General features: G+C 39.4%; 1 protein-coding gene across 2 annotated transcripts in view; it reads right to left on the bottom strand.

Annotated features, from left to right (window-relative positions):
- Positions 1 to 10,646, bottom strand: part of SMC3 (structural maintenance of chromosomes 3) — a 39,099-nt gene extending 28,453 nt beyond the window's left edge. The window contains exons 1-4 of one of the 2 annotated variants that reach the window (XM_025467174.3): positions 10,487 to 10,646; positions 9,401 to 9,476; positions 2,991 to 3,029; positions 591 to 658 (exon numbers count right to left, since the gene is read on the bottom strand). In XM_025467174.3, coding sequence (XP_025322959.1) covers positions 591 to 658; positions 2,991 to 3,029; positions 9,401 to 9,476; positions 10,487 to 10,501 — 198 coding nt within the window. In that variant the 5' untranslated portion in view covers positions 10,502 to 10,646. The remainder of the gene's footprint in view (positions 1 to 590; positions 659 to 2,990; positions 3,030 to 9,400; positions 9,477 to 10,486) is intronic. The other variant, XM_049103093.1, reaches the window with a different exon arrangement.
- Positions 10,647 to 23,132: the final 12,486 nt, after the last annotated feature.

The raw sequence follows: 23,132 nt of genomic DNA, 5'->3' as shown, positions 1-23,132 counted from the left end.
GCTCTTATAACTAATTATAAGCCATATTAAAACCAAAAAGAAATTTTATCATTAGTATAGCCTTTTGTAATTTTTTAATCCTGAAATTTTAGTTCTTATTCATAATTATCCAATGAAAAATTCTAACAATTTTCTTTACTATAATTATGCTTATCTTCCATATTGGAAAATCCTCTTACCATTTAACTTAAAAATATGGCCCAAAATAAAACAAGTATGTTGCTTAGTTTGCAATGGTCGTTTCTCTAATGTTCCCAATTCTGGTTCTAAGTCTCAAAGTTCTTAATTCCCAATCTCAAACTCTTTTTTCTCCTCAGCAAACCTGCTTCTGAGCATTACCAGACCATACTCCCTAATAAAGTATAGGGAAGACATAACCATCTATAGAAAATTTCCTTACTATTATAAAAAAATTAGACCTTTATCATGCACTAATATAGCAAATTCCAAAGAATACATACCCTTAAGAGACACTGTATCATATTTACAAAGGATCTGAAAGCTTGAACAAATGATTTTATTTACCAGAATTGATAACATAGTTTAAAAAATACATACTATCAATAACATCTCAAAGCAATTTCACTCACATGCAACAAAGCCAATCGCTGTTCTGGACGAAGATGACTGAACTCATCACTAAGAACAAACTGAATTGCTACAAATACAAAAACATAACTATTAGTACAGTCTAAAAGAATGCCTTATTTATAACTCCCCATAACTTCTATCATGTAATGAACAAGGCAGATAAAGCAGATTATCTCTTCTATATATGCAGAAAATTTGCCTGTACTTCAGACTAATTAGCTTAGAAATGATAAAATACTAAGGAGTTCCCACTGAAACACTTAAAGAAAAAGGGAACACTGAGATAACAAAAAGAGAGAAGCAAACCAGAGTCTCTTAATCAAAGTATACACTGAGTGGTTTTAAAACTTTGTTTTTAACCCACCAGATATAAATAATATACATCAAAATATTTTTTCTTTCTTTTTCGTCAAAATATTTATTAACAAAACAGGATATATTCCTACAATATCCTTAACCATATACTTTTTTTGTCAAAAGAAATAGAACTAAGTGGGAAATACAGGGAAATATTTCAGATTCCCACCTTCTACTACACTGTTTGCACTGCCCTTATCTTCTGTATGAAGAAGCCATTCCTGCCTCTATACAGAGTACCTAACTGGACCACCCTGCCCTAGAAATGAAACTCTACTCAGCTGTCCTATTTCCAGTCCACCCAGGAGACCTTTGACATTCTAAGAGTTGAGTGTGCATTTATGAATGTGTATACTGAGGGTGGAGGTGGACTGGTTATCTTTTATAACCACCTCGGGAGGATACATTCAAATTGCGTTCACTCCCCTAGAGATTACAAAATACTTCTACTCCAATCCCACTCTCTTACCATCACTAAATTACAACAACTGAAGGGCTATTGATTTGTGAGCACAGAAAGGATAGAACCTTTGTTCTTAAGCTCCCCACTTTTCCTCAAGGACTACTCAACTAAGAGGTTCAAATTTTTCAACTTACTTCTTCTATAGTCCAAAACTGTTAAAATGTTTTTTTTTTCCCTCTCTCTGAAAGATTTGCTAACAGAGGCACTATGATACTTAAATTCAGTTTTTTAAAGATTTGAGAGAGAGAGAAACAGAGAGAGCGTGGGTGGGGAAGGGCAGACAAGAGTCTCAAGTGGACTCCCCACTGAATGTAGAGGCTGACACAGGGTTTGATCCCATGACCTGAGCTGAAACCAAGAGTTGGATGATTAACCAACTGAGCCACCCAGGTGCCCCACTTAAATGTATTTTATCTTTAGAATTTTCAAAGCTATTTAACTATCATCAAATTAACAATCCTTGTTGAGTCTGTAATTTTTTATACCCCATCATTCGTAAGAATGATTTAGAGAACATTTTTTTAGAAGATGAAACTTGACTGGCTCAGTCAATAGAGCACGTGACTCTTCATTCTGGAAAATGAGTTCAAGCCCTATAATGGGTATAAAGCTTCCTTACTTAGTAAATAAATAAATGAAACAGAAAAATGTAACATTTTCTAAATCAATATTAACTATTCTATTGTATTTACACTTTTATATATGGGCTTTGCAACATTTAAATACTGAACTCAAGTTTAAAAAGTACTTCCATTGGTATTATTTCAGGACTCTCACAACCCATCAAAGTAGGCAGGTCTAACACCGGTTTGATTTTTTTTAATTATTTATTTATTCCTGAGAAACAGATAGAAGCAGAGACACAGGCAGAGGGAGAAGCAGGCTCCATGTAGGGAGCCCAATGCAGGATCTGATCCCGGGTCTCCAGGATCACGCCCTGGGCTGAAGGCGGCACTAAACCACTGAGCCACCCAGGCTGCCCTCTAACACCTTTTTTTTTTTTTAATTTTATGTATTTATTCATAGAGACAGAGAGAGAGAAAGAGAGGCAGAGACACAGGCAGAGGGAGAAGAAGGCTCCATGCAGGGAACCCGACATGGGACTCGATCTCGGTCTCCAGGATCACACCCCAGGCTGCAGGTGGCGCTAAACTGCTGCGCCACGGGGGCTGCCCTAACACCTGTTTTTAAAGTGCAAAGAGTAACACCTGTTTTTAAAGTGCAGAATACCTTAGATTGTATTGCCCAGTCTCTCAGCTAATTAATCAGTGGTTATAGAGTAGAACTCAGATCATTATATTCACCCTATACACTAAGCTACTACCCTATATGAAGCATTTCTGGAGTTTCATGCAGACATAACCTCAGAAAATCAATTTTTCCAAGTACCACACTCAGCATGGAGCCCAATGAGGAGCTTGAACTGATGACCCTGAGATCAAGACCTGAGCTAAGATCAAGAACTGGATGCTTAACTAACTGGGCCACCAAGACGACCCTCAGAAAACCAATTTTTAAAATAAACTACCTGAAGATGCCCAGGTCTTAACATATTTAGAATTTAAAAAACAATACCTACCATAAAAAAAGTTACTCTTTCCAGATCCATTTCTGCCCACTATAAAATGTCAAAAAATACATGTTACATTGCATATAAACCAGTAAAATTAAAATTTTACTAAAGTTTTAAAGTATTAAGAAGTTTATATTCCATTTTCTAACTTAACATCTTAATATACGAAATTAAAAACAAAAGAGTGAACAAAAGAAATCAATAAATAAAAACAGCTTTAATCAACAAATGAGTACAAGTTTTGTATAGACATCAAATGTTTTTTTCCCTTAAATTTATTTCATTGACTCTTTTGCTCTTTCTAATAGTTTAAAATTAAAAGGAATAACCAAATACGTTACCAGGTTTTCACAACTTACATAGACATGTAATTCTATTTTAATTACATATAATGGAGGATTTTTTTTAATATTGTATTTATTTATTCATGAGAAACACAGAGAGAGAGAGAGAGAGAGGCAGAGACACAGGCAGAGGGAGAAGCAGGCTCCATGCAGGGAGCCTGACGTGGGACTCAATCCTGGGTCTCCAGGATCAGGCCCTGGGCTGAAGGTGGCGCTAAACCACTGAGCCACCCGGGGTGCCCTATAATGGAGTATTTTTAACATTCTAAAGATTCACATGTTGCTGAAATTTTTTAATACTTAAATAATTTCAAATTCTCAAACTATATGCATATTTAAGTACTTATGACCAGCCCTATAGATCATGTATAATCTCAGAATCATAAAACTACAAAAAAGTATAAGGCATTTTTTTAACTACCTGAATTCAGAATTAAACAATTCTAAAAAACAAAACAAAACAAAAACAAAAACAAAAATTCTATACTTAAAGATACCAAATGTTTCAGATTTAATGAATTCATTTGAATTTTGCTGTTCAGTAAAATTCTCATTGAGTCAAACTATCCCAATCTCTCTCATCTTGACCAAAATACCCTAAACAAATTAGCCCTTACAGTTACCACCTTTAATGCAAAATAAAGTCTTAAAAAATCATTTCTGTTATGCAAGAAAGTAATGAACTGCTTTTAAAAAAAGACATGACAGAGAAGCCAGCTTAAAAAAGATTTCCACTGGCTTAATCTAGGACCATTTCAGCATCAAAATAATTAGATGAATTATAAATTTGTACTGGAGGGAAATCATCCATGATTCAATGCTGATAATAAAATGACAAATAAATAGCTAAGAAAGGAGAACTGCTCACAGACCACCACACAGTAAATGTGAAAGGAGTGCTAGAAATGGAAAATCATTTTGTAACCATCAGAATAAAGGCAATTATTATCAATGAATGCTAAATCTAGGGAGAAATTTTGATAAGGAGCACAATATTTGCAAGTGTTTCTCATTCTTATACTATTTATTAGTTGCAAGGGAAAAAACACTATACAGTAGAAAAACTAGATAACTACCTAGACTGGGTGATCAAAAGTAACACAACTTAAAAAGAAGCAGAATGTCTTTACCTACAGATGTAAAATCCTCAGAACACATCATTTATGTAGTTTTTTTTTAAAAAAGGTTTTATTTTTATTTATTCATGAGAGACACAGAGAGGCAGAGACATAGAGAGAGCCAGATGCGAGACTTGATCCCAGGATCACAATCTGAACCAAAGGCAGATGCTCAATCACTGAGCCACCCAGGTGCCCTTATGTAGTAGTTTTTAAAAACAATGTTATAAAAAACAGAGAAAGGCTGTGGATATGATCCAGATTAAAGGAGACTGAAGAGATATGACAACTGAATGCCATACCTGACCCTAAAGTAGATCTTGTACTGGAGGAGGAAAAAATATAAAGAACGTTTTTGGGTCAATCAGTATTACTGGAAAATGAAGAGATTATTTTATTAATGACAAATTTACTGAAGTTGATAACTGTACTGTGTTTACGTAAGAAAATATCCCTATTCTTAGAAAGTATACATTGAAGTCAAAGGTAAAGGACCATGACCTACATAATTTACTCTAAGAAAAAAAAAAGTGTGAGAGGGAGTGCAAATGATAAAGGAAGGAAAATGTTAACAGGCAGATTTAGGGTAAAGGAGGCAGGAATATTATCCGTACTGTTCCTATTTATACAACTTTTCTGTAAACGTGAAATTCTCTAAATAGAAGTTTAAAAAGATAATTTATCATTAAAAGAATTACATACAGTTCAAATCATAACCTACTCACAAATAACTTAAAATTTTTAAACTTCCCTTTAAGAATTACTCCTACCCACAGAGTGGAAGACTAGAATGTTTAATATTCAGGACTCATTCTTAAAAGATATTCAAGGGATCCCTAGGTGGCGCAGCGGTTTAGCGCCTGCCTTTGGCTCAGGGCGCAATCCTGGAGACTCGGGATCGAATCCCACGTCAGGCTCCCGGTGCATGGAGCCTGCTTCTCCCTCTGCCTGTGTCTCTGCCTCTCTCTCTGTGTGACTATCATAAATAAATGAAAAAAAAATTAAAAAAAATAAAAGATATTCAAGACTTAAATAGAAAAAAAATAGATTACTGACATATTACACTACAGGCTCATTTTTATTTAAAAAGATTTATGAAGATGTACACCAAGACTGAAGGGCTACTGAGATAGGTCTAGTTTATATATGCCCCAGATTCACCTGCCCCAATCCAAGTCTTGGCTGCCTGTCAATGGAGAGGCTCAGTATTCCACTACCTTAGGTTGTTTCAGCCTGCCCTGGGTACGTACTGAGATCAGATTTGCGAAAACCCAAAGGAGGCTATAGTTCCCTGACTACTTCAGGGGCATTAGTTCCCAGAGTAACACAACCCAAAAGCATGGGGGGTAAACTTTGACGAATCAGAGACAAGAACTAGAAGACAAAACCCTCTCCATTATTTTCCCATATGATCTTTCCCACACACAGTAGGTTCACAAAGTCTATCTGGAAGTTATCTAATTTGACCACAAACCAGCTGTGCCTTCTTTATAAAGCCGTAACCAGCTTTGCCCCTCTCTCGTGCCCTAAGACTGCATTCCTATTAAAGCCTTATTAATAGCTGAGTGGGCCTTGGACTGAGGACTACAGTTTATAGCTTTTTCCCATTTAGCTTTTAAGCTCTTCTATAATACTCTATAATTAATATGTATTTCTTTTGTTAAAAAGCTACAGAAAAGGTAACTTTAAAAAGGTACATGCTTGATACATTCAAACATTTATTCAAGGGATTCAAACATCAAACATCAACGTAAGAGGGATCTGCCTTCCAATCTTTCTTAAGGTCAAAATCATTAATCAAAGTAGTAATGCTTTCACAGGATATTTTTCATGTTAATCTCAGTCTATACTACTTCAGGTCTTTCTTATATTATCAAGGTACTGGCTGTCATTCATTCATTCATGACAAAGAAAGAGGCAGAGACACAGGCAGGAGGGACTCAATCCCAAATCCCACAATCAAGACCTGAGCCGAAGGCAGACGCTCAACCACTGAGCCACCCAGGTGTACCAAGATCCCTTTTTTTTTTTTAAGTTTTGTTTTGTTTTTTAAAGATTTTATTTATTCATGAGAGACACAGAGAGAGAGGCAGAGACACAGGCAGAGGGAGCCTGACGTGGGACTCCATCCCAGGACTCCAGGAACATGCCCTGGGCTAAAGGCAGGCACTAAACCGCAGACCCACCCAGGCATCCCTCAAGGTACTGTGTTTTTTTTGTTTGTTTGTTTTAAGATTTTATTTATTTGTTCATGAGAAACCAAGAGAGAGCAGCAGAGACACAGGCAGAGGGAGAAGCAGGCTCCATACAGGGAGCCTGACGTGGGACTCGATCCAGGGACTCCAGGATCACGCCCTGGGCTGAAGGCGGCGCTAAATCGCTGAGTCACCCAGGCTGCCCAAGGTATTGGTTTTTAAACACGTTTAAGGGGGATCCCTTGGTGGCTCAGCCATTTAGCACCTGCCTTCGGCCCTGGTGTGATCCTGGAGTCCCGGGATCGAGTCCCACGTGAGGCTCCCTGCATGGAGCCTGCTTCTTCCTCTGCCTGGGTCTCTGCTTCTATGTCTCATAAAATAAAAAATAAAAAAAATTTTTAATTAAAAAACAAAACAAAAAGAAAAACACGTTTAAGCAGTAAAAGACTTGTTAAAATCAAAGAAATAACACTTAGACAATTTCCTCTGTAAGTATTAGCAATCTAATAGCTAAAATAAAAATACTTGATAGATCCTACAGATATACTCATAGGTAATAATGATTTTATAGGAGTATCTTAATAATAAAATTATACCATTGATATAATTAAGATATTCATCTACTTTTAACCTGTAAGTTAAAGAAAAAACATTGATTTTTCCGTTTCTAAAGATTTTTCTGATAAAATCAGAAGGCATTTGTAATCAAAATATAGTAAAACACTGGATCGAGCTATCCGTATGGCACACCAATTAAATTAACTATTCAATAGGTACAAGGGGGGGGGGGGAATGTTTTCTTTATTCCCAACTATAAGCTAAAAGTCATGTGCTGAGGGTAGGTTTTTTTTTTTGCCCTCAATTTTTTTTTTAAAGATTTTATTTATTTATTCATGACAGTCACACAGAGAGAGGCAGAGGGAGAAGCAGGCTCCACGCAGGGAGCCCGACGTGGGATTCGATCCCAGGTCTCCAGGATCACGCCCTGGGCCAAAGGCAGGCGCCAAACCGCTGCGCCACCCAGGGATCCCGCCCTCAATTTTTCTTAACTGAAGTATAGTTAACATTCTTGCCCTCAATTTTTAAGTTTATTTATTTCTAAATGATGTTCTCCCTTTACTGATCTGTATATGAACCTCACTTATGTTATAGACTGAATTGTGTCACCTCCCTCTCCCCCCACTCCCATTCATATGCTGGAATCCTAATTCCAAATGTGATGGTATTTAGATAGGAGCCTTTGGGAGACAATGAGGTGTGAGGGTGGGGCCTTCATGATGGAATTAGTGTTCTAAAGAGGAAGAGGTAAAGAGAACCAAAGAGGTCATGTGAGCAAGATGATGAAGATGCTGACTCCCAGAATGTGACTATGCTGGCACCCTGATCTTGGGACTTGAGTTTCCAAAACAGAAAATACTGTTACTTAAGTCACCCAGTCTATATAAAATGGTAGGCCTAGCAGTCTGATATACCAATATATATCCCACAAGAAGGACAACGTAAAAAAAAAAAAAAAAGAAGGACAACGTATACAAGTTTATTCATCTAGCCTTTAAAATTTCAGCAGAACGTCAGAAAACACTTTTGCTGGCTGTATCAGCAAAAAATGGACACTACCATCCTTAGAGTCTCTCTTTTTTTTTTTTAAGATTTTATTCATTTATGCATGAGAGACAGAGAGAGGGGCAGAGACACGGCAGAGGGAGAAGCAGGCTCCATGCAGGGAGCCCAAAATGGGAGTGGATCACAGGTCTCCAAGATCATGCCTCAGGCTGAAGGCGGTGCCAAACTGCTGAGCCACTCAGGCTGCCCTCATCCTTAGAGTCTAGACTAAATACTGTATTGTAGAACACTAATCATTTTAGCCCTTTACCCTCTTACATATACTTCATTTAATTTTCCCAATAGCCCTATAAGATGGGTATCATTAGCTCCACTTTACAAATGAGAAAACTAAAGTCCCTCAGGGAGTCAAGAATGAAAATGACTGCGCCAGAACTGGGATTTGAAACCTATTCTGTTATGCTCCAAAGTTTATCCTCTTCCCACCAAGCTGGATTGTGGGACCTTAACAATATGACAGAAAAAAAAAATATCTGAGATCTGATTTGTGAATAAATAATGGGTATCTTTGAAATAAGGCAACAGTGGCCTAAATTTTAACTAGGAAATGATATATCAAGAACAGAAAACCTCAAAAGCTAAATTGAGTGTCATTTGCTATAAACAAAGCTCTAACGCACACTTTCACACAACCTACAAGGCTACCCAAATAAGAATGAGTAACTAGTGATTATCTTATGCAAATATTTTATTTTTATTTTATTTTTATATTTTTTTAAATTTTTATTTATTTGATAGCCACAGAGAGAGAGAGAGAGAGAGAGAGAGGCAGAGACACAGGCAGAGGGAGAAGCAGGCTCCATGCACCAGGAGCCCAACGCGGGATTCGATCCCGGGTCTCCAGGATCGCGCCCTGGGCCAAAGGCAGGTTCCAAACCGCTGTGCCACCCAGGGATCCCTTATGCAAATATTTTAATGTATAAAATAAGCAAACCATCAGTGCTGATAGACATGTTATGTCATATACAAAAAACATGTATTTACTCATGTCATACTCCAAGCCAATTCCTCTTTTCTTAAACCTAAAAGGACAGAATTTAAAAAAAAAAAAAAAAAAAAGGACAGAATTTTTTTAAGGACAGAATTTAAATGGTTCTACACCTATAAATCTGAAGTTGTAAGCCATGGATACTTACCAATGACATTATGTTTTGAGCTGAAGGGATCTACAATTGTTTGATCTCTGTAACTCCGAAAACCCTGGATGATAACCTGATAAATAAAAAAAGGCACTTTAAAAAAAAAAAAAAAAAAAAAAAAAAAAAAGGCACTTTTCAGGGAACATATACTAAAAGAAGTAACTCCTAAACTAACGTTTCTCCTCGGCACTTCTCTCTTTCTGGCTTCTCCCCTAATGCAAGATAGAAAACTTTCAATTTCATGTAAGAGAAACTCATTCTGGAAAGTGGGGATTAAAAATCCTACAAAAAAACAAAAAACAAAAACACCTGCCGGTTTACTAGTAACCACTGGCACTGCTGGAAACTGTGTCAAGCAGGCGCGCTGGGCTAGCCCCAGTTTTCTTATCCAAAGCGTTTCCCTCAGACTCACTAGCCAAAAAACAAAAAAAAAAAAAAAAAAAAAAGCAGACGTTCCAAGAAAGGGATGCTTAAGAGTCCAACACATCCCACAGAGAAACTTCTCCAAGAGCGTGAAGGGCTCGTCTCCGCGGTGGACTGCAGCGCGGGAAGACCACATTTTGACAGAAGTACACAAGTGGACGAGGTGGCGCTACACCTTCCGCGAGGGGGGGCGTCCCCTTCGCGTCTCCCGCAATTCGAGGACAAAGACCCGCGGCTAGGCTGACACCCCAACCCGAGCCGCCCCCCCACCCCCGGCCGAGCAGCGCCGCGGGGCTGAGGCGAGGAGACCACCGCTTCACGCGCCCCCGCCGCGGCCCCCAGGCAGCTCGGCGCCCTCGAGCCCGCCCCCCGCCCCCCGCCCGCCCGGGAAGGCCCGCTCGCCCTCCAATCCTCCTGGAGCGCCCGCCTCCTCAGGGGAGCGCCCCGCGAGGCGGCCCGCGCTGCAGACCGGCGCCCCAGTTCTCAGGGCCCCGCGTCGCGGGGCGGGGCCTCTCCCCTCCCCCGCAGCCCGCGTTCAGCTCGGGGTCCGCCCTGCCGGGAGGCGGGAGGCGACAGGCCCCGGTCGCCCCGCGACACCCCCGCCTCACGGAGCGGCCCTCCGAGGCCCGTGACGGGGCGGGCGGGACGCACGGACCTCACCTGCTTTATGTACATGATTCCGCGCCCCTCGCCGGGGAGGACTCCTCCGGAGAAGCGACAGCGCGGTCGTGGGGTCCAGTGAGACGCCTACGAGACCCCTCCCCCAAGGCGCCGCTCGCCCCGCTCCAGCCAAACAAAATGGCGGCGCCCGTGGAGGCGGAGTCCGCGCCTTGGGCGGAACCATTCTCTCGGCCCCTACAGAGCGTAGGGGGCGTCGGGGTCTGGTCTTCTCTTTCTTTTTGTCCAAAGGAGCCTTCCACGGCGTCCCTAAGTGGATTTCATTTGATTGTTGAGTCTGTAGCTGAAATTCTCCTGAAAATTAGTCGGAAGCTTCGTTCGGAAAAGCCTTGTGCGTGAGGTTGGCCCGTGTTCCCTCCGAGCGCGGAGCCAATGGTTGCGTCCACAAGGGGCGAAAGGTTCGGCGCCAAAGGCAAGAGTGAGAGCCCGAGAGCCAATAGCGGGGCTTGCCGGTGGCCACGTGACCTCGGGCTGTTTAAAAACGCGCACCCGGCGCGGCTCTTGCAACCTGCAGGGTCTCGGAGACCCGGGGGCGGCGGCCGGTCTCTCTCCGCGCTCTCTGGGGGTTTATGTGAACCTAGAATGGCCTCCCCGGCTCGGAGCGCACTCGCAGCGCAGCCCGGAAGGGACGTGACGCTCGAAAATGTGTTGTAATACTGTGAAAATTAATACCCTGGACTTCTTCCTTTCTTCTGCTGAAAATCTAGGCAGATTTGGACAATTGCAACAAAAAGATTTAGATAAGAATAAAAGCTTTTTTATTTTCTTTAACAGCCTGAAAGATGGTGCTAGCAGCGCCGTTTAGATCTAATCTGATCACTTTTAGGAAGGAAAAAACTTTAGTTAGAAATTGGATCTCTGGGCCGCTGTAAAATTACCTGCCCCTTAAGTCAGTCGATCTTTGCTGCCCCTCCCGCTGCTGTGAGCTGTTCCAGCCCTAATTATTTCTAGATTGAACTGTTTTTAATGACCTGCTAACTTCATCCTTTTCACCCTTGGTGCTGGCAAGGTCAAATCCTTTGCAGCTCTTGGAGTTTAAAAAAAGAAAAAGAAAAAAATCCCTCAAACATTTCTCTGGGATTAGTGTCTCTACAGTGTCAATTTCTGTGGGATTGGAGGCATATTAATAATTAAAGTTGAAAGCCTCCATTTCCTATTCCATAACATAAGGATGATAAAAATCACTTCATTTTTAGAATTAAAAATGGGACGTATAAAATAATTCTATTTACTCAAATTATAGAGATGTATGCCCCTGAGACTTCTATGAAATTGCAGTCTGGCTGACATCTTGTAATGAGACCTGGGGAGAGGACCTGGTTATGCTGTTACCCAGGCTTCTGACCCTGCTTCAAAAAATTCTGAGGCTGTAGACCTTTCAGAAAAATTCAACCTGGTTTACAGTATCTGGAGCAATAAAGACTCCAAGGACAGTGAAGGTGAAGTATAGGGCAGGGACTAAGTACACATATGATAAAGACCCTGGAGGTCATAGTTTCTCATCCTCCTCTTGATACTCCTTCCATTGTTAAGACAGTCCAAAATAAAGCCCTATCTCTAAGCTATTTTCAGTTCACAATCTTTTATCATCCCTGGAAGGGATCACAAATGATTTTATCTCTAAGTTACTTCTCCAAACCTCTTAAAAAAGACTTTTTAAAAAATGTGTGCCCTACCTATCTTCATTCTTAGGGTGGACAGATTTTCCATGGGTACCTCCCAGTCCAGTGATCAGGAAGGAAATATCTCATTATCACTCCTTTTATATTCAATTCTTATGGTCCCCAAGAGATAGAACTGGCACAGCAGACGTTTGTTTTCTCTTGGTGACTCCTGGTACCGTCAGGTCCCAAATCACCTAAGAGAAAACCTAGAAAATTCTCATCCATGCAAAATAGAACTATACCATTTGTGGGAAGATGAGACTCACAAAAGAAATACAAAAATTTTTATTACTTCCTTCATAGATGTATAGGAGATATTGCAAAACTTTTTGGGGGAAGCTTAGGGGAACTTCGGAGGAAGCCTTTTCAGATATCAAGTCCCAAAAGCCAAGATTAAGCCCTTATACCTCATAGGAAGTAAGGATCTTCATCCCTGTACTGGATGATGTTGGGGAAATTGTCATTATTGGAAAAACTCATTCAAAAACAACTGCCTGAAAAATCGCCAATAACCTTCACTTTGCTTCCCTATGTGTGTATCTTTATGCCATGGTAATCTTCATGTTTTTATTTTTTAAAAACTCAATCTCACATAAGCATGTGTCAACATTCTACTTAATTCATTAATGAGAGACTCAGGAAGATGACAAATCTGGTTTAAATTTAGATAGTCATTGAGAGAAAAAAGAATGCTAAAATATTATTCCTAAATCAGTCACAAAACTGGTAAATGGACACCTGGGTGGCTCAGTGGTTGAGCATCTGCCTTTGGCTCAGAGTGTGATCCTGGAATTCCAGGATCAAGTTCCACATTGGGCTCCCCGCATAGAGCCTGCTTCTCCCTCTGCTGTGTCTCTGCCTCTCTCTCTCATGAATAAATAAATAAATTCTTTAAAAAAAAAATTCACGTTCAAGTTTTTGTGTGGAAATATGTTCCATTCTTCTGAGTATATCCCCAGATGTGGAAAGGCTGGGTCACATGGTAACTGTCCATTTAATTTTTTGAAGAAGTGCCAAACTAATATCCAACGGGGCTGTGCCATTTTATATTCACACCAGCAATGTGTGAAGGTTCCAGTTCTCCTTTTCAAAATTTGTTATTGTTGTCTTTTTGTTTAGCAATCCTAATGGATGTGAAGGATTTCACTGTGGTTTTGGTTTTCATTTCCCTAATGACCAATGATGTTGAGCATCTTTTCATGTCCTTCATGTTAATTTATATATTTGATTTGGAGAAATACTTGGTCCATTTTAGAATTTGCCTTATTTTTGCATTGTGAAAGTTCTTTGTATATTCCAGACACTAGACCTTTAGATCAGATACAAAATTTCCAAATATTTTCTATTTGTTTGGGTTGTCCTTTCACTTTCTGGATAATCTCCTTTAAAGTACATAAGTTTTACATTTTAATGTCATCTGATTAATCTATTTTTTCTTTGGTTGCTTGTAGTATTGGTGTCATATGTAAGAAATCATTGCCTAACTTTTAGTCCAAATTTGATAACTAAAATCTGTGAAAGGAGTCACTTCACTACTTCATACTGCCTGGAAACATTTCTACTAGAAATCTCCAACACTCACCCCTCACCTCATTTAGGCCTTCACTCAATTGTCAACTTTTCAGGAAGGTCTCCTTTGACCATCTTATCTAAAGTAACACTTGGTCACTCACTATATTTGATACTGCTCATTTTCCCTAAAACACTCTCTGTATGACATTCCCTCAGTCTCTGTCTCTCCTCTTTTTCATTTCCATTTATTATATACCCCACTCTCACACTGGAATGTATGCTCTTGGAAAGAAGGAATTTTTGTTTACTTTGTCAACTGAGTAACTGTTTGTTACTCAGTGTCCAGCATAGACTAATAAGAGGTGATCAATAATACTTTGTTAAGTAATGATTCTCCAAATCTCCAGTGCAGTGTTAACAAACTTTTTCATCTTTGCCAATCTGAAATGTGAAAAATGGTATTTTAACATCTTTCAAATCTGCGATTCTATTTCTGTGAGTGAGGTTTAGCACTTTCTCATATATTAAAAAATAATTGGGGCACCTGGCCAGCTCAGTGTGTAGAACATGTGACTCGATCTCATGGTCATGAGTTTAAGGCCCACACTGAGGGTAGAGATTACTTAAAAATAAATAAATAAAATGATTTTTTAAAATTCATCTTTATTTCGTTCTATATAAATATCATTTTCAATAGATTCTATTGTAATAAATGAAGTAAATACATTTCTTGAAAAGGGTTATAGATGTTGTAGTAGAGTTTGGTCTTTCTGTACTTCATCAGAGTTTGAAATGGTGCTTGTTGAATGAATGAAAAATGACTATCAAAGAGACAAGAACGAGAAGGTGAACACAGGCTCCGTGAAACTTTTTGAGTCCTCCTAATTGAAGAGGATCCTCTAAGCTAAAATATGAAGAAGAAATGGTTGGCTTACTTGGCAGCTGCTCATGGACCTTATTTTAGTTTCCCCACTAGCAGAGCCTGAGAGTAGGATTTGGGGGCAGGGAGTGATCCCAGGGAGCAGAAGTGATAGAGTAGGAAGTGACAAAATAAGAAGGGAGAAAAGTAAGCCTGGGTGGCTCAGCGATTTAGCGCCTGCCTTTGGCCCAGGGTGGGATCCTGGAGTCCCAGGATGGAGTCCCACATCGGGCTCCCTGCATGGAGCCTGCTTCTCCCTCTGCCTGTGTCTCTGCCTCTCTTTCTCTGTGTCGCTCATGAATAAATAAAATCTTAAAAAAAAAAAAAAAAAAAGAATGGAGGAAAGTGGATAATGTGTGCAACAGTGAAATTTTTGCTCATATAGGCACAGACAATCAATCCCACTGGGAAACTCCTGAGGAAATATGTACAACATGCCTCAGGATTGTCACACCAAAGGACAGGGAAACTGAAGCATTCATCTGCCAGTTCCCATCTCCCATTGATTGAAAGTCACCCTTGGAAGCATAACTCCCCCATGCTTGGGAACTGTACTTAGCTGTGCAGGCTTTCCCAGCTTCCTAGATAGAATGAAGGCAGGAAACCAGATAGCTGTACTGGCAAACCATTGAGGAGGGAGTGAGTTAACTGGAATTTCTAGTCTCCTGCACTGAGAGCATGTGTATGGCCCTTGTGTTGTTATTCTTTAGTCTTCTATTGGCTTTGACCATTTCCACATGCTTTTGTCTTATTCCATCATCTGTTTTTCACACTCTTTAAAGGCTAGACTATTGGCCACTCCAAGGTGTATCATAGAGTCCCTTGGAATTATATAATGACACACACATTTGTTGATTGTTTTTTATTCATTCATTCATTCGTCACAAAATGTGATGATCGTAGTTCTGCAAAAAAGGAAGGAAAATACACACAAATTTATACCTAGCTATCTTGCCTTTTGTTGTCCAGGGTCCTGGATTTGCCTTCATCCCTGCATTTGTGCATCCCAGAGAAGGAAACTAGATAGTCATCAGCCCTAGACCAGATATCCAGGTAAACATTAGCTACAGGGTGTATTGAACCAAAGAATTAGAAGTCAGGAAATAAAATCTCTGCTGTCTACAGATAATGTCTGATATATGTTACCTTCTGAACTGATTTGTTAAAAGGAGAAAGAGGGGATGCCTGGGTGGCTCAGTGGTTTAGCGCCTGCCTTCGGCCCAGGGCGCGATCCTGGAGTCCCGGGACTGAGTCCTACATTGGGCTCCCTGTGTGGAGCCTGCTCCTCCTTCTGCCTATGTCTCTGCCTATGTGTGTTTGTGTGTGTGTGTGTGTGTGTGTATGTGTGTGTGTGATGAATAAATAAATAAAATATTTTTAAAAAAATAAATAAAAGGAGAAAGGAGTGGTCATTGGGGTCCTGATTATATTACTCAAGCTGGCTTTATAGTCTCAATTAATGACTTCTGTGGGAGGAAGGCTGGTGAGTAAATTATCTGCAAGAGGACTGTGTCCCTGGGCCAAGGTTTGGTCCTGATTGGTCTAGACAACACCAAGTACAACTATGTAGAATGCACTGCACAGCTCCTAGGGGTACCATTCCCATAGTTGTACAATATGGAGAACTATACATAAAAATCTCAAATGGAAGTTCTTCCTCACAAGAAAGACTGTGAGGAGAGAAAGTTGGTAGATGTCTGTGCTCATTGAATGGTGCCAAGCAACTGACCCCTCCCCACAGGACTTTGCCCTAAGGAAGATATCAAAGGATGGAAATCTGGTGGGTGACATACTAGTCTTCCTTACACCAGGGAGTTGAAAATAGTAGTCGTGGCATCAACTCTATATGGACTCTGTTAAACAATTCATGGATAATACCATATAATCCTCTCAACGGCCCATTTAAAGATGAAGAAATTGAGTTAGAACCTTGGGCAAGCCACACAGGTTTTCAGGTCAGTACTACTCCAAGAGAACTCATGAATCCTTGCAACCTTGAACTGCTTGTACCAATTCACAAGGAAAGCAGTGCAGAATCGAGAGTAGGCTTTTTTAAAAAAAAAACAAAACAGATTTTGTTTATGTATTTGAGAGAGAAAGAGCATAAGCAGGGGGAGGGTCAGAGGGAGAAACTGACTCCCTACTGAGCAGAGACCTTGACTCTGGGCTCTATCCCAGGACCCTGGGATCATGACCTGAGCCAAAGCCAAGGGTAGGCTTTCAGAAACTATAGTAATTTAATATCCAAGTGCATGATCAGGGAACTTATCTTGTTGAACAGGCATAGACCAAGTGCTGTCCATGAGTCATGTGTTTGAGAGCTGTGTATGTAGTAGGACCATGTTACCATGTGTGATATTCAAAGTTAGTTGGTCAGTTGTAAACTGAATGTATGTAAAAATCTGAGAAAATAAAAATATTTCTTCAGATTAGTTGTTATTTTTACCTATTAAAAACATCTTTTTGTGAAAACTGTCTTTAAAATTTATCATTTAAAAGATGTTAGCTAAATTTAGGAAGCAAGTTTTCATAGTAATATTTAACTATAATTTACAGGTGTCAAACTACACTCAACTACTTTTTTTTAAAAGATTTTTATTTATTTATTCATAGAGACACAGAGAGAGAGAGAGGCAGAGACATAGGCAGAGGGAGAAGCGGGCTCCATTCAGGGAGCCTGAGGTGGGACTCAATCCTGAGCCTCCAAGATCACACCCCAGGCTGCAGGTGGCACTAAACCGCTGCGCCACAGGGGCTGCCAACTACTTTTAATCAAGAAAGAAAACATACTTTTCTTACCATGTAAGCAGCAGTAATACAACAAATGATGACTAATGAAAGTGTTTCTGAAGAAATTAAAATCAAAAGAATTTGAACCAGTTTTACTTGGAAGTATGTTTCCTCACATGTTGAGCTCAGTTTTGTAGGCAAAATTGATACTGAAGTCCTGAAACCGTAGTGTGTTATCTGCAGAGATATACTAGCTGAAAAAGCTAATAAATAAAGTCATCCAACTTAGGTAGCATTTACACAAAAAATTAAAAAAGTAAGTTCAAAACCTTAAGAACACTTTGAGAGAAAAACCATTGAATTTAAAAAATTGATAGAAGCAGAAGTTCAATACATGTAAACATTGGAAATTTGTGTCTTATGAGGTAGCATTTTGAGATGCTAAAATTAAAAAAAATAGACAAAGACTATCTTAAAAATCTTGGAAATTATGGCTGACTCTGTACCAAAGAAGGTAAGTCAAATATTATTTTTCATGGCTGGACAAATTTATCAACCAGCTAATGACATGGCAGATTAATTCACAGAAGAAATACAGCTAGTAAAGTATTTTTCATTCCAAGTTGTTGAATGCACACATATGCTAACATGATAATTACTTTGGTACGTAGGCAATTTGAACATGATGGAGATATGAGGAAGAATTTTTTTTCAGCTTCATTGATGACAAACACAACTAGCAGTGAGTGGTATAAAATTATGAAGAATTACATTGTTAATGAATGTGGTTTGAGTTTAAGTTCAGTGTAGGAATATGCTGAACTGTAGCAGTGTTCAGTTCAATGGTGCAGCTGCAGTGACAGAAAAACATCCTGAAATTATTACCCAAATTAAATAGCTTACATGAGAATGTAAATCAATCAAATGCTTCATTCATCAAGAAACTTTTGCAATAATAGGGGTGCCTGGGTGGCTCAGTGGTTGGGCGTTTGCTTTTGGCTTTGGTCATGATCCTGGGGCCCTGGGATTGAGTTCCTTGTTGGGCTCCCTGTGGGGAGCCTATTTCTCCCTCTGCCTGTGTCTCTACCTCTCTTTCTCTGTGTCTCTCATGAATAAATAAATAAAATATTTTTAAAAAGGGTTTTGCAGGGATCCCTGGGTGGCGCAGCGGTTTGGCGCCTGCCTTTGGCCCAGGACGTGATCCTGGAGACCCGGGATCGAATCCCACGTCGGGCTCCCGGTGCATGGAGCCTGCTTCTCCCTCTGCCTGTGTCTCTGCCTCTCTCTCTCTCTCTGTGACTATCATAAATAAATAAAAATTTAAAAAAAAAGAATTCTTTTTAAAAATAAAAAAATAAATAAAAAGGGTTTTGCAATAAAAACAATTCAGTTGAATTAAACAGTATCTAGCTCATAGTAAAAAAGTATGAATACACAAAAGCTAATGTATTAAATTTGATATTATTCTCTTTATTATGTGATAACATGGAAGCTGATCAACAATCATTGTTGCATAGTGAGATATGGTGCTTTCTAAAGAGGAAAGTCCTATTAGGAATGTTTGAATATAAAAGAAACTTTTGGTGTTTCTAGAAAGTAAAAAGTATCCACCTTTATAAGGGCCCAATCTTTTGGAAATGTGTTTTGAACAAAGACTTGTTTATTTATGTGATATTTTTGGCATCTTTGATGATGTTACTACCTCTAAGCAAGGAAAGACTACAATATGATTTTCAGTGGCAGATAAGATCAAAGAATAAAAATAAAAGCAGTTTGGAAGAATGGAGTTTCCACGGACTGTTACACCATTCTTCATCATGTAGCAGCAATTGCCAAAAATGTAGATAATGATCTTGATAATGCACATCTGTAAAATGATTAAGTCATAAGACTTACAGATTTGACAAAATTGTTTAAATTTTATTTCCACCAAACCATTGCTTTCATTGGCACTAATAACAATAGCCAAACTATGGAAAGAGCCCAAATCCCCATCAAATGATGACCGGATAAAGAAGATGTATGTATATAAAAAAAAAAAAAAAAAAAAAGAAGATGTATGTATATTTACACACACACACATATGTACACACATACACACATACAATGGAATACTACTCAGCCATCAAAAAGAATGAAAATTTGCCATTTGCAATGATGTGGTTGGAGCTAGAGTATATTATGCTAAGCAAAATAAGCCAGAGAAAGATACCATATGATTTAATTCAGTTGTGGAATTTAAGAAACAAAACAGATGAACATTCAGGAAGTAGGATAAAAGGAGAGAGGGAAACAAATCATGAGAGATTTTTTTTTAAGATTTTATTTATTTATTCATGAGAGACACAGAGAGAGAGAGAAGAGGCAAAGACACAGGCAGAGGGAGAACCAAGCTCTATGCAGGGAGCCAGCCTGATGTGGAACTTGATCCCGGGTCTCCAGGATCAGGCCCTGGGCCAAAGGTGGCGCTAAACTGCTGAGCCACTCAGGCTGCCCAGATTTTTTTTTTTTTTTTTAAGATTTATTTATTTTAGGGTGCGGAAGGGCAGAGGGAGAGGAAAAGAGAATAGCTAGCAGACTCCTGGTGAGTACAGAGCCCAATGCAAGGCACCATCTCATGACCTGAGCCAAAAATCAAGATTTGGATGCTTAGGGACTCCTGGGTGGCTCAGCTGTTGACTGTCTGCCTTTGGCTCAGGGTGTGATCCCAGAGTTCCGGGATCTAGTCCCGCATTGGGCTCCCTGCATGGAGTCTGCTTAAAAAAAATAAAATCTTAAAAATCTTTTTAAAAATCTTTAAAAAAATAACCTTAAAAAATGGATTGCATGCTTAATTGACTGAGCCACCCAGGTACACCAAGAGAGACTCTTAACTACAGAGAATAAACTGAGGGTTGATGGACGGAAGTGTGTGGGAGAAAAGATAGATGGGTGATAGGTATTAAGGAGGGTACGTCTTATGAAGAACACTGAGTGTTCCATGTAAATGACGAACCACTGAACTCTACTACTGAACCAATATTGAACTGTATGTCAACTAATCAATTTTTTAAAAGATTTTATTTATTTATTCATGAGAGACACAAAGAGAGAGGCAGAGACACAGGCAGAGGGAGAAGCAGGCTCCATGCAGGGAGCCCAATGTGGGACTCTATCCCAGGACTCCAGGATCATGCCCTGGGCAGAAGGCAGGCGCTAAACTGCTGAGCCACCCAGGTGTCCCCTAATCAGAATTTTTAAAAAAGATAATTTAAGTGTCCAATTGACCCTTGAACAATAAAGGTTTGAACTATGCAGGTCCACTTATATGCAGTTTTTTCAGTAAATACAGTACTGTCAATGTATTTTCTCTTCCTTATGATTTTCTTAACATTTTCTTTTCTCTAGCTTCCTGTATTGTAAAAACACGGTACATAATACATATACAAAATATATGTTAATTGACTGTTTATGCAATCAGTAAGCCTTCTGGTGGACAGTAAGCTATTATTAGTAGTTAAGTTTTTGGGAAAGTCAAAGTGATTTTCAACATCATGCAGTTCAGTGTCTCCGAACCCCATGTTGTTGAAGGGTCAGCTGTGTAACTTTACAGGATAAATTGATGGAACTGGCAATGGATGGAGAAGTGAAGATGGATTTTGAAAATCAGAATCATTTGCTTCATTTTGAATAATAGTAAAAGATGAAAATCCTGAGCTTCATGAAATTGCTTTAAAATTTCTTCTTCCGGGGATCCCTGGGTGGCTCAGCGGTTTAGCGCTGCCTTCAGCCCAGGGTGTGATCCTGGAGACTTGGGATCGAGTCCCACGTCGGGCTCCTTGCATGGAGCCTGCTTCTCCCTCTGCCTGTGTCTCTGCCTCTCTCTCTCTCTCTATCATGAATAAATAAGTAAATAAATCTTAAAAAAAAAAAGTTTCTTCTTCCAGAGGCACCCAGATGGTTCAATTGGTTGAGCAACTGACTCCTGATTTCAGCTCAGGTCATGATCTCGAGGTTATGAGATAGAGTTCCAAGTTGGGCTCTGTGCTCAGCAGGGAGTCTGCTTGAAATTCTCTCTCTCTCTCTCTCTTCTCCTCCCCCAGCATACTTAAGGGCTCTCTCTCTCCCTCTCTCCAAAATAAATAAATAATCTTTTTTTTTTTTAAAGATTTTACTTATCCATTCATGAAAGACACAGAGAGAGAAAGGCAGAGACACAGGCAGCAATAAAGCAGGCTCCATGCAGGGAGCCCGATGCGGGACTCAATCCCGGGACCCTGGGATCACGCCCTGGGCGGAAGGCAGACACTCAACCACTGAGCCACCCAGGTGTCCCAATAAATAATCTTTAAAAAAATTTTCTTCTTCCATTCCCATCAACAAAGCTCTGTGAGACTGGTTTCTCCACTAAAGGTCTTACTGAGACAAAACATAAAAGCAGTTTCAACAGCCATTATGCCTTGCAAGTAACATTATATTCCATTCTGTCTGGATTAAATAGGCTAACAAGGTATGTGTACTTGTCCATTAAAAACCCATAATTATTGATATGCTATTTATTTGAAGTAGGGAATCACTATATTTCATTTATAATTTTTTTGTTTAATTGATTACAGAGCAACAAGTTATTAGGGCAATAGCAATTCTCTGTTAATCTGTAATATACACATTGAATGGACAGATATAGATATTGCATTTATTTTACTTTTTTCCTATGTTATGTTTTAATTATATTTATTGAAATGTAATTTTGTCTATTGTATCTAATAATAAAAATTAGGCTTTTAAAAATGTTGTATGTAATATAATTTATCTAGTAATCTATTCTTTTGAATTTTACAAATGGATAGATTTGCAACAGATAATATTTTTAAACACTAATTTTTCACCATATTGAGAAGCTCTACGTGTCACCTTTATCTGTAAGGTGAGGATAAACTTCCTACTTGCATCCATCACAATTTTGGATGGTGTAAAGTGCAATGAATTAGGAAAAATGGACCACTCTGTCTACAACCATACCTTCCTGAATGTGTCCGATCTCGTCTAATCTGGGAAGCTAAGAGTATCAGGCCAGGTTAGTACTTGGATGATGGAACTCTGCCTGGGAATACTAGGTGCCTTAGGCTTTTTTTTTTTTTTTTAAAGGAGCACTTCCTCTCTGCAGAAAAGATAAGCAGTTTGGAGTTTCACTTTTTCATCTTTCCCACTAGGGGGCAGTCAAGAAGTACTTATAATTGTCAGATCATCATAAGCCAAAATTGCTCTTAAATCAAGACACTGAAGCATGTAGGAAAGAATACAACAGACCAAGAGCAATTACCCAGTGACCATTCATTAAGTGTCATTGAACTGTGTAGTTAGCACTATTGAACTGGACTTTTAAAAATGCTTAAGATGGTAACATTTGTATTATGTGTATTTCACCACAGTTGAGAGAAAGAGAGAGAGATTGAGAGAGAGGAGCCTGGAGTAGGCAGGAGCCGTCCGCACCGACAGTTCCAGCTCTCAAGATGTGGAGAGAAGTGGAGGGACACAGGCTGGCGCATCACAGGGGTTGTTGAGCATCTTCTCTGGGACACATACATATACACACACACATGTACTTTTATTCTGGTATTGCTCTACCCCAGTTTTCCAAAGCCAACTACTTTAGCACCTCTCTTCCCATAATTAGTTCTTTCAACATTTTCTGACTACCGCCTTGTTCCAGCCACTTTGGAAGGGTCTGGAGTATAGCTGTGAAGGAGCTTCAGCTCTCTCTCTTTTTTTTTTTTTTTTTAATTTTTATTTATTTATGATAGTCAGAGAGAGAGAGAGAGGC

The sequence above is a fragment of the Canis lupus genome, chromosome 28 (assembly GCF_003254725.2).
Source record: "Canis lupus dingo isolate Sandy chromosome 28, ASM325472v2, whole genome shotgun sequence".
In the NCBI taxonomy this organism is placed as follows: domain Eukaryota; kingdom Metazoa; phylum Chordata; class Mammalia; order Carnivora; family Canidae; genus Canis; species Canis lupus.
The sequence above is the reverse complement of the archived record's forward strand: the minus strand, read 5'-3'. Positions and strand labels throughout refer to the sequence as shown.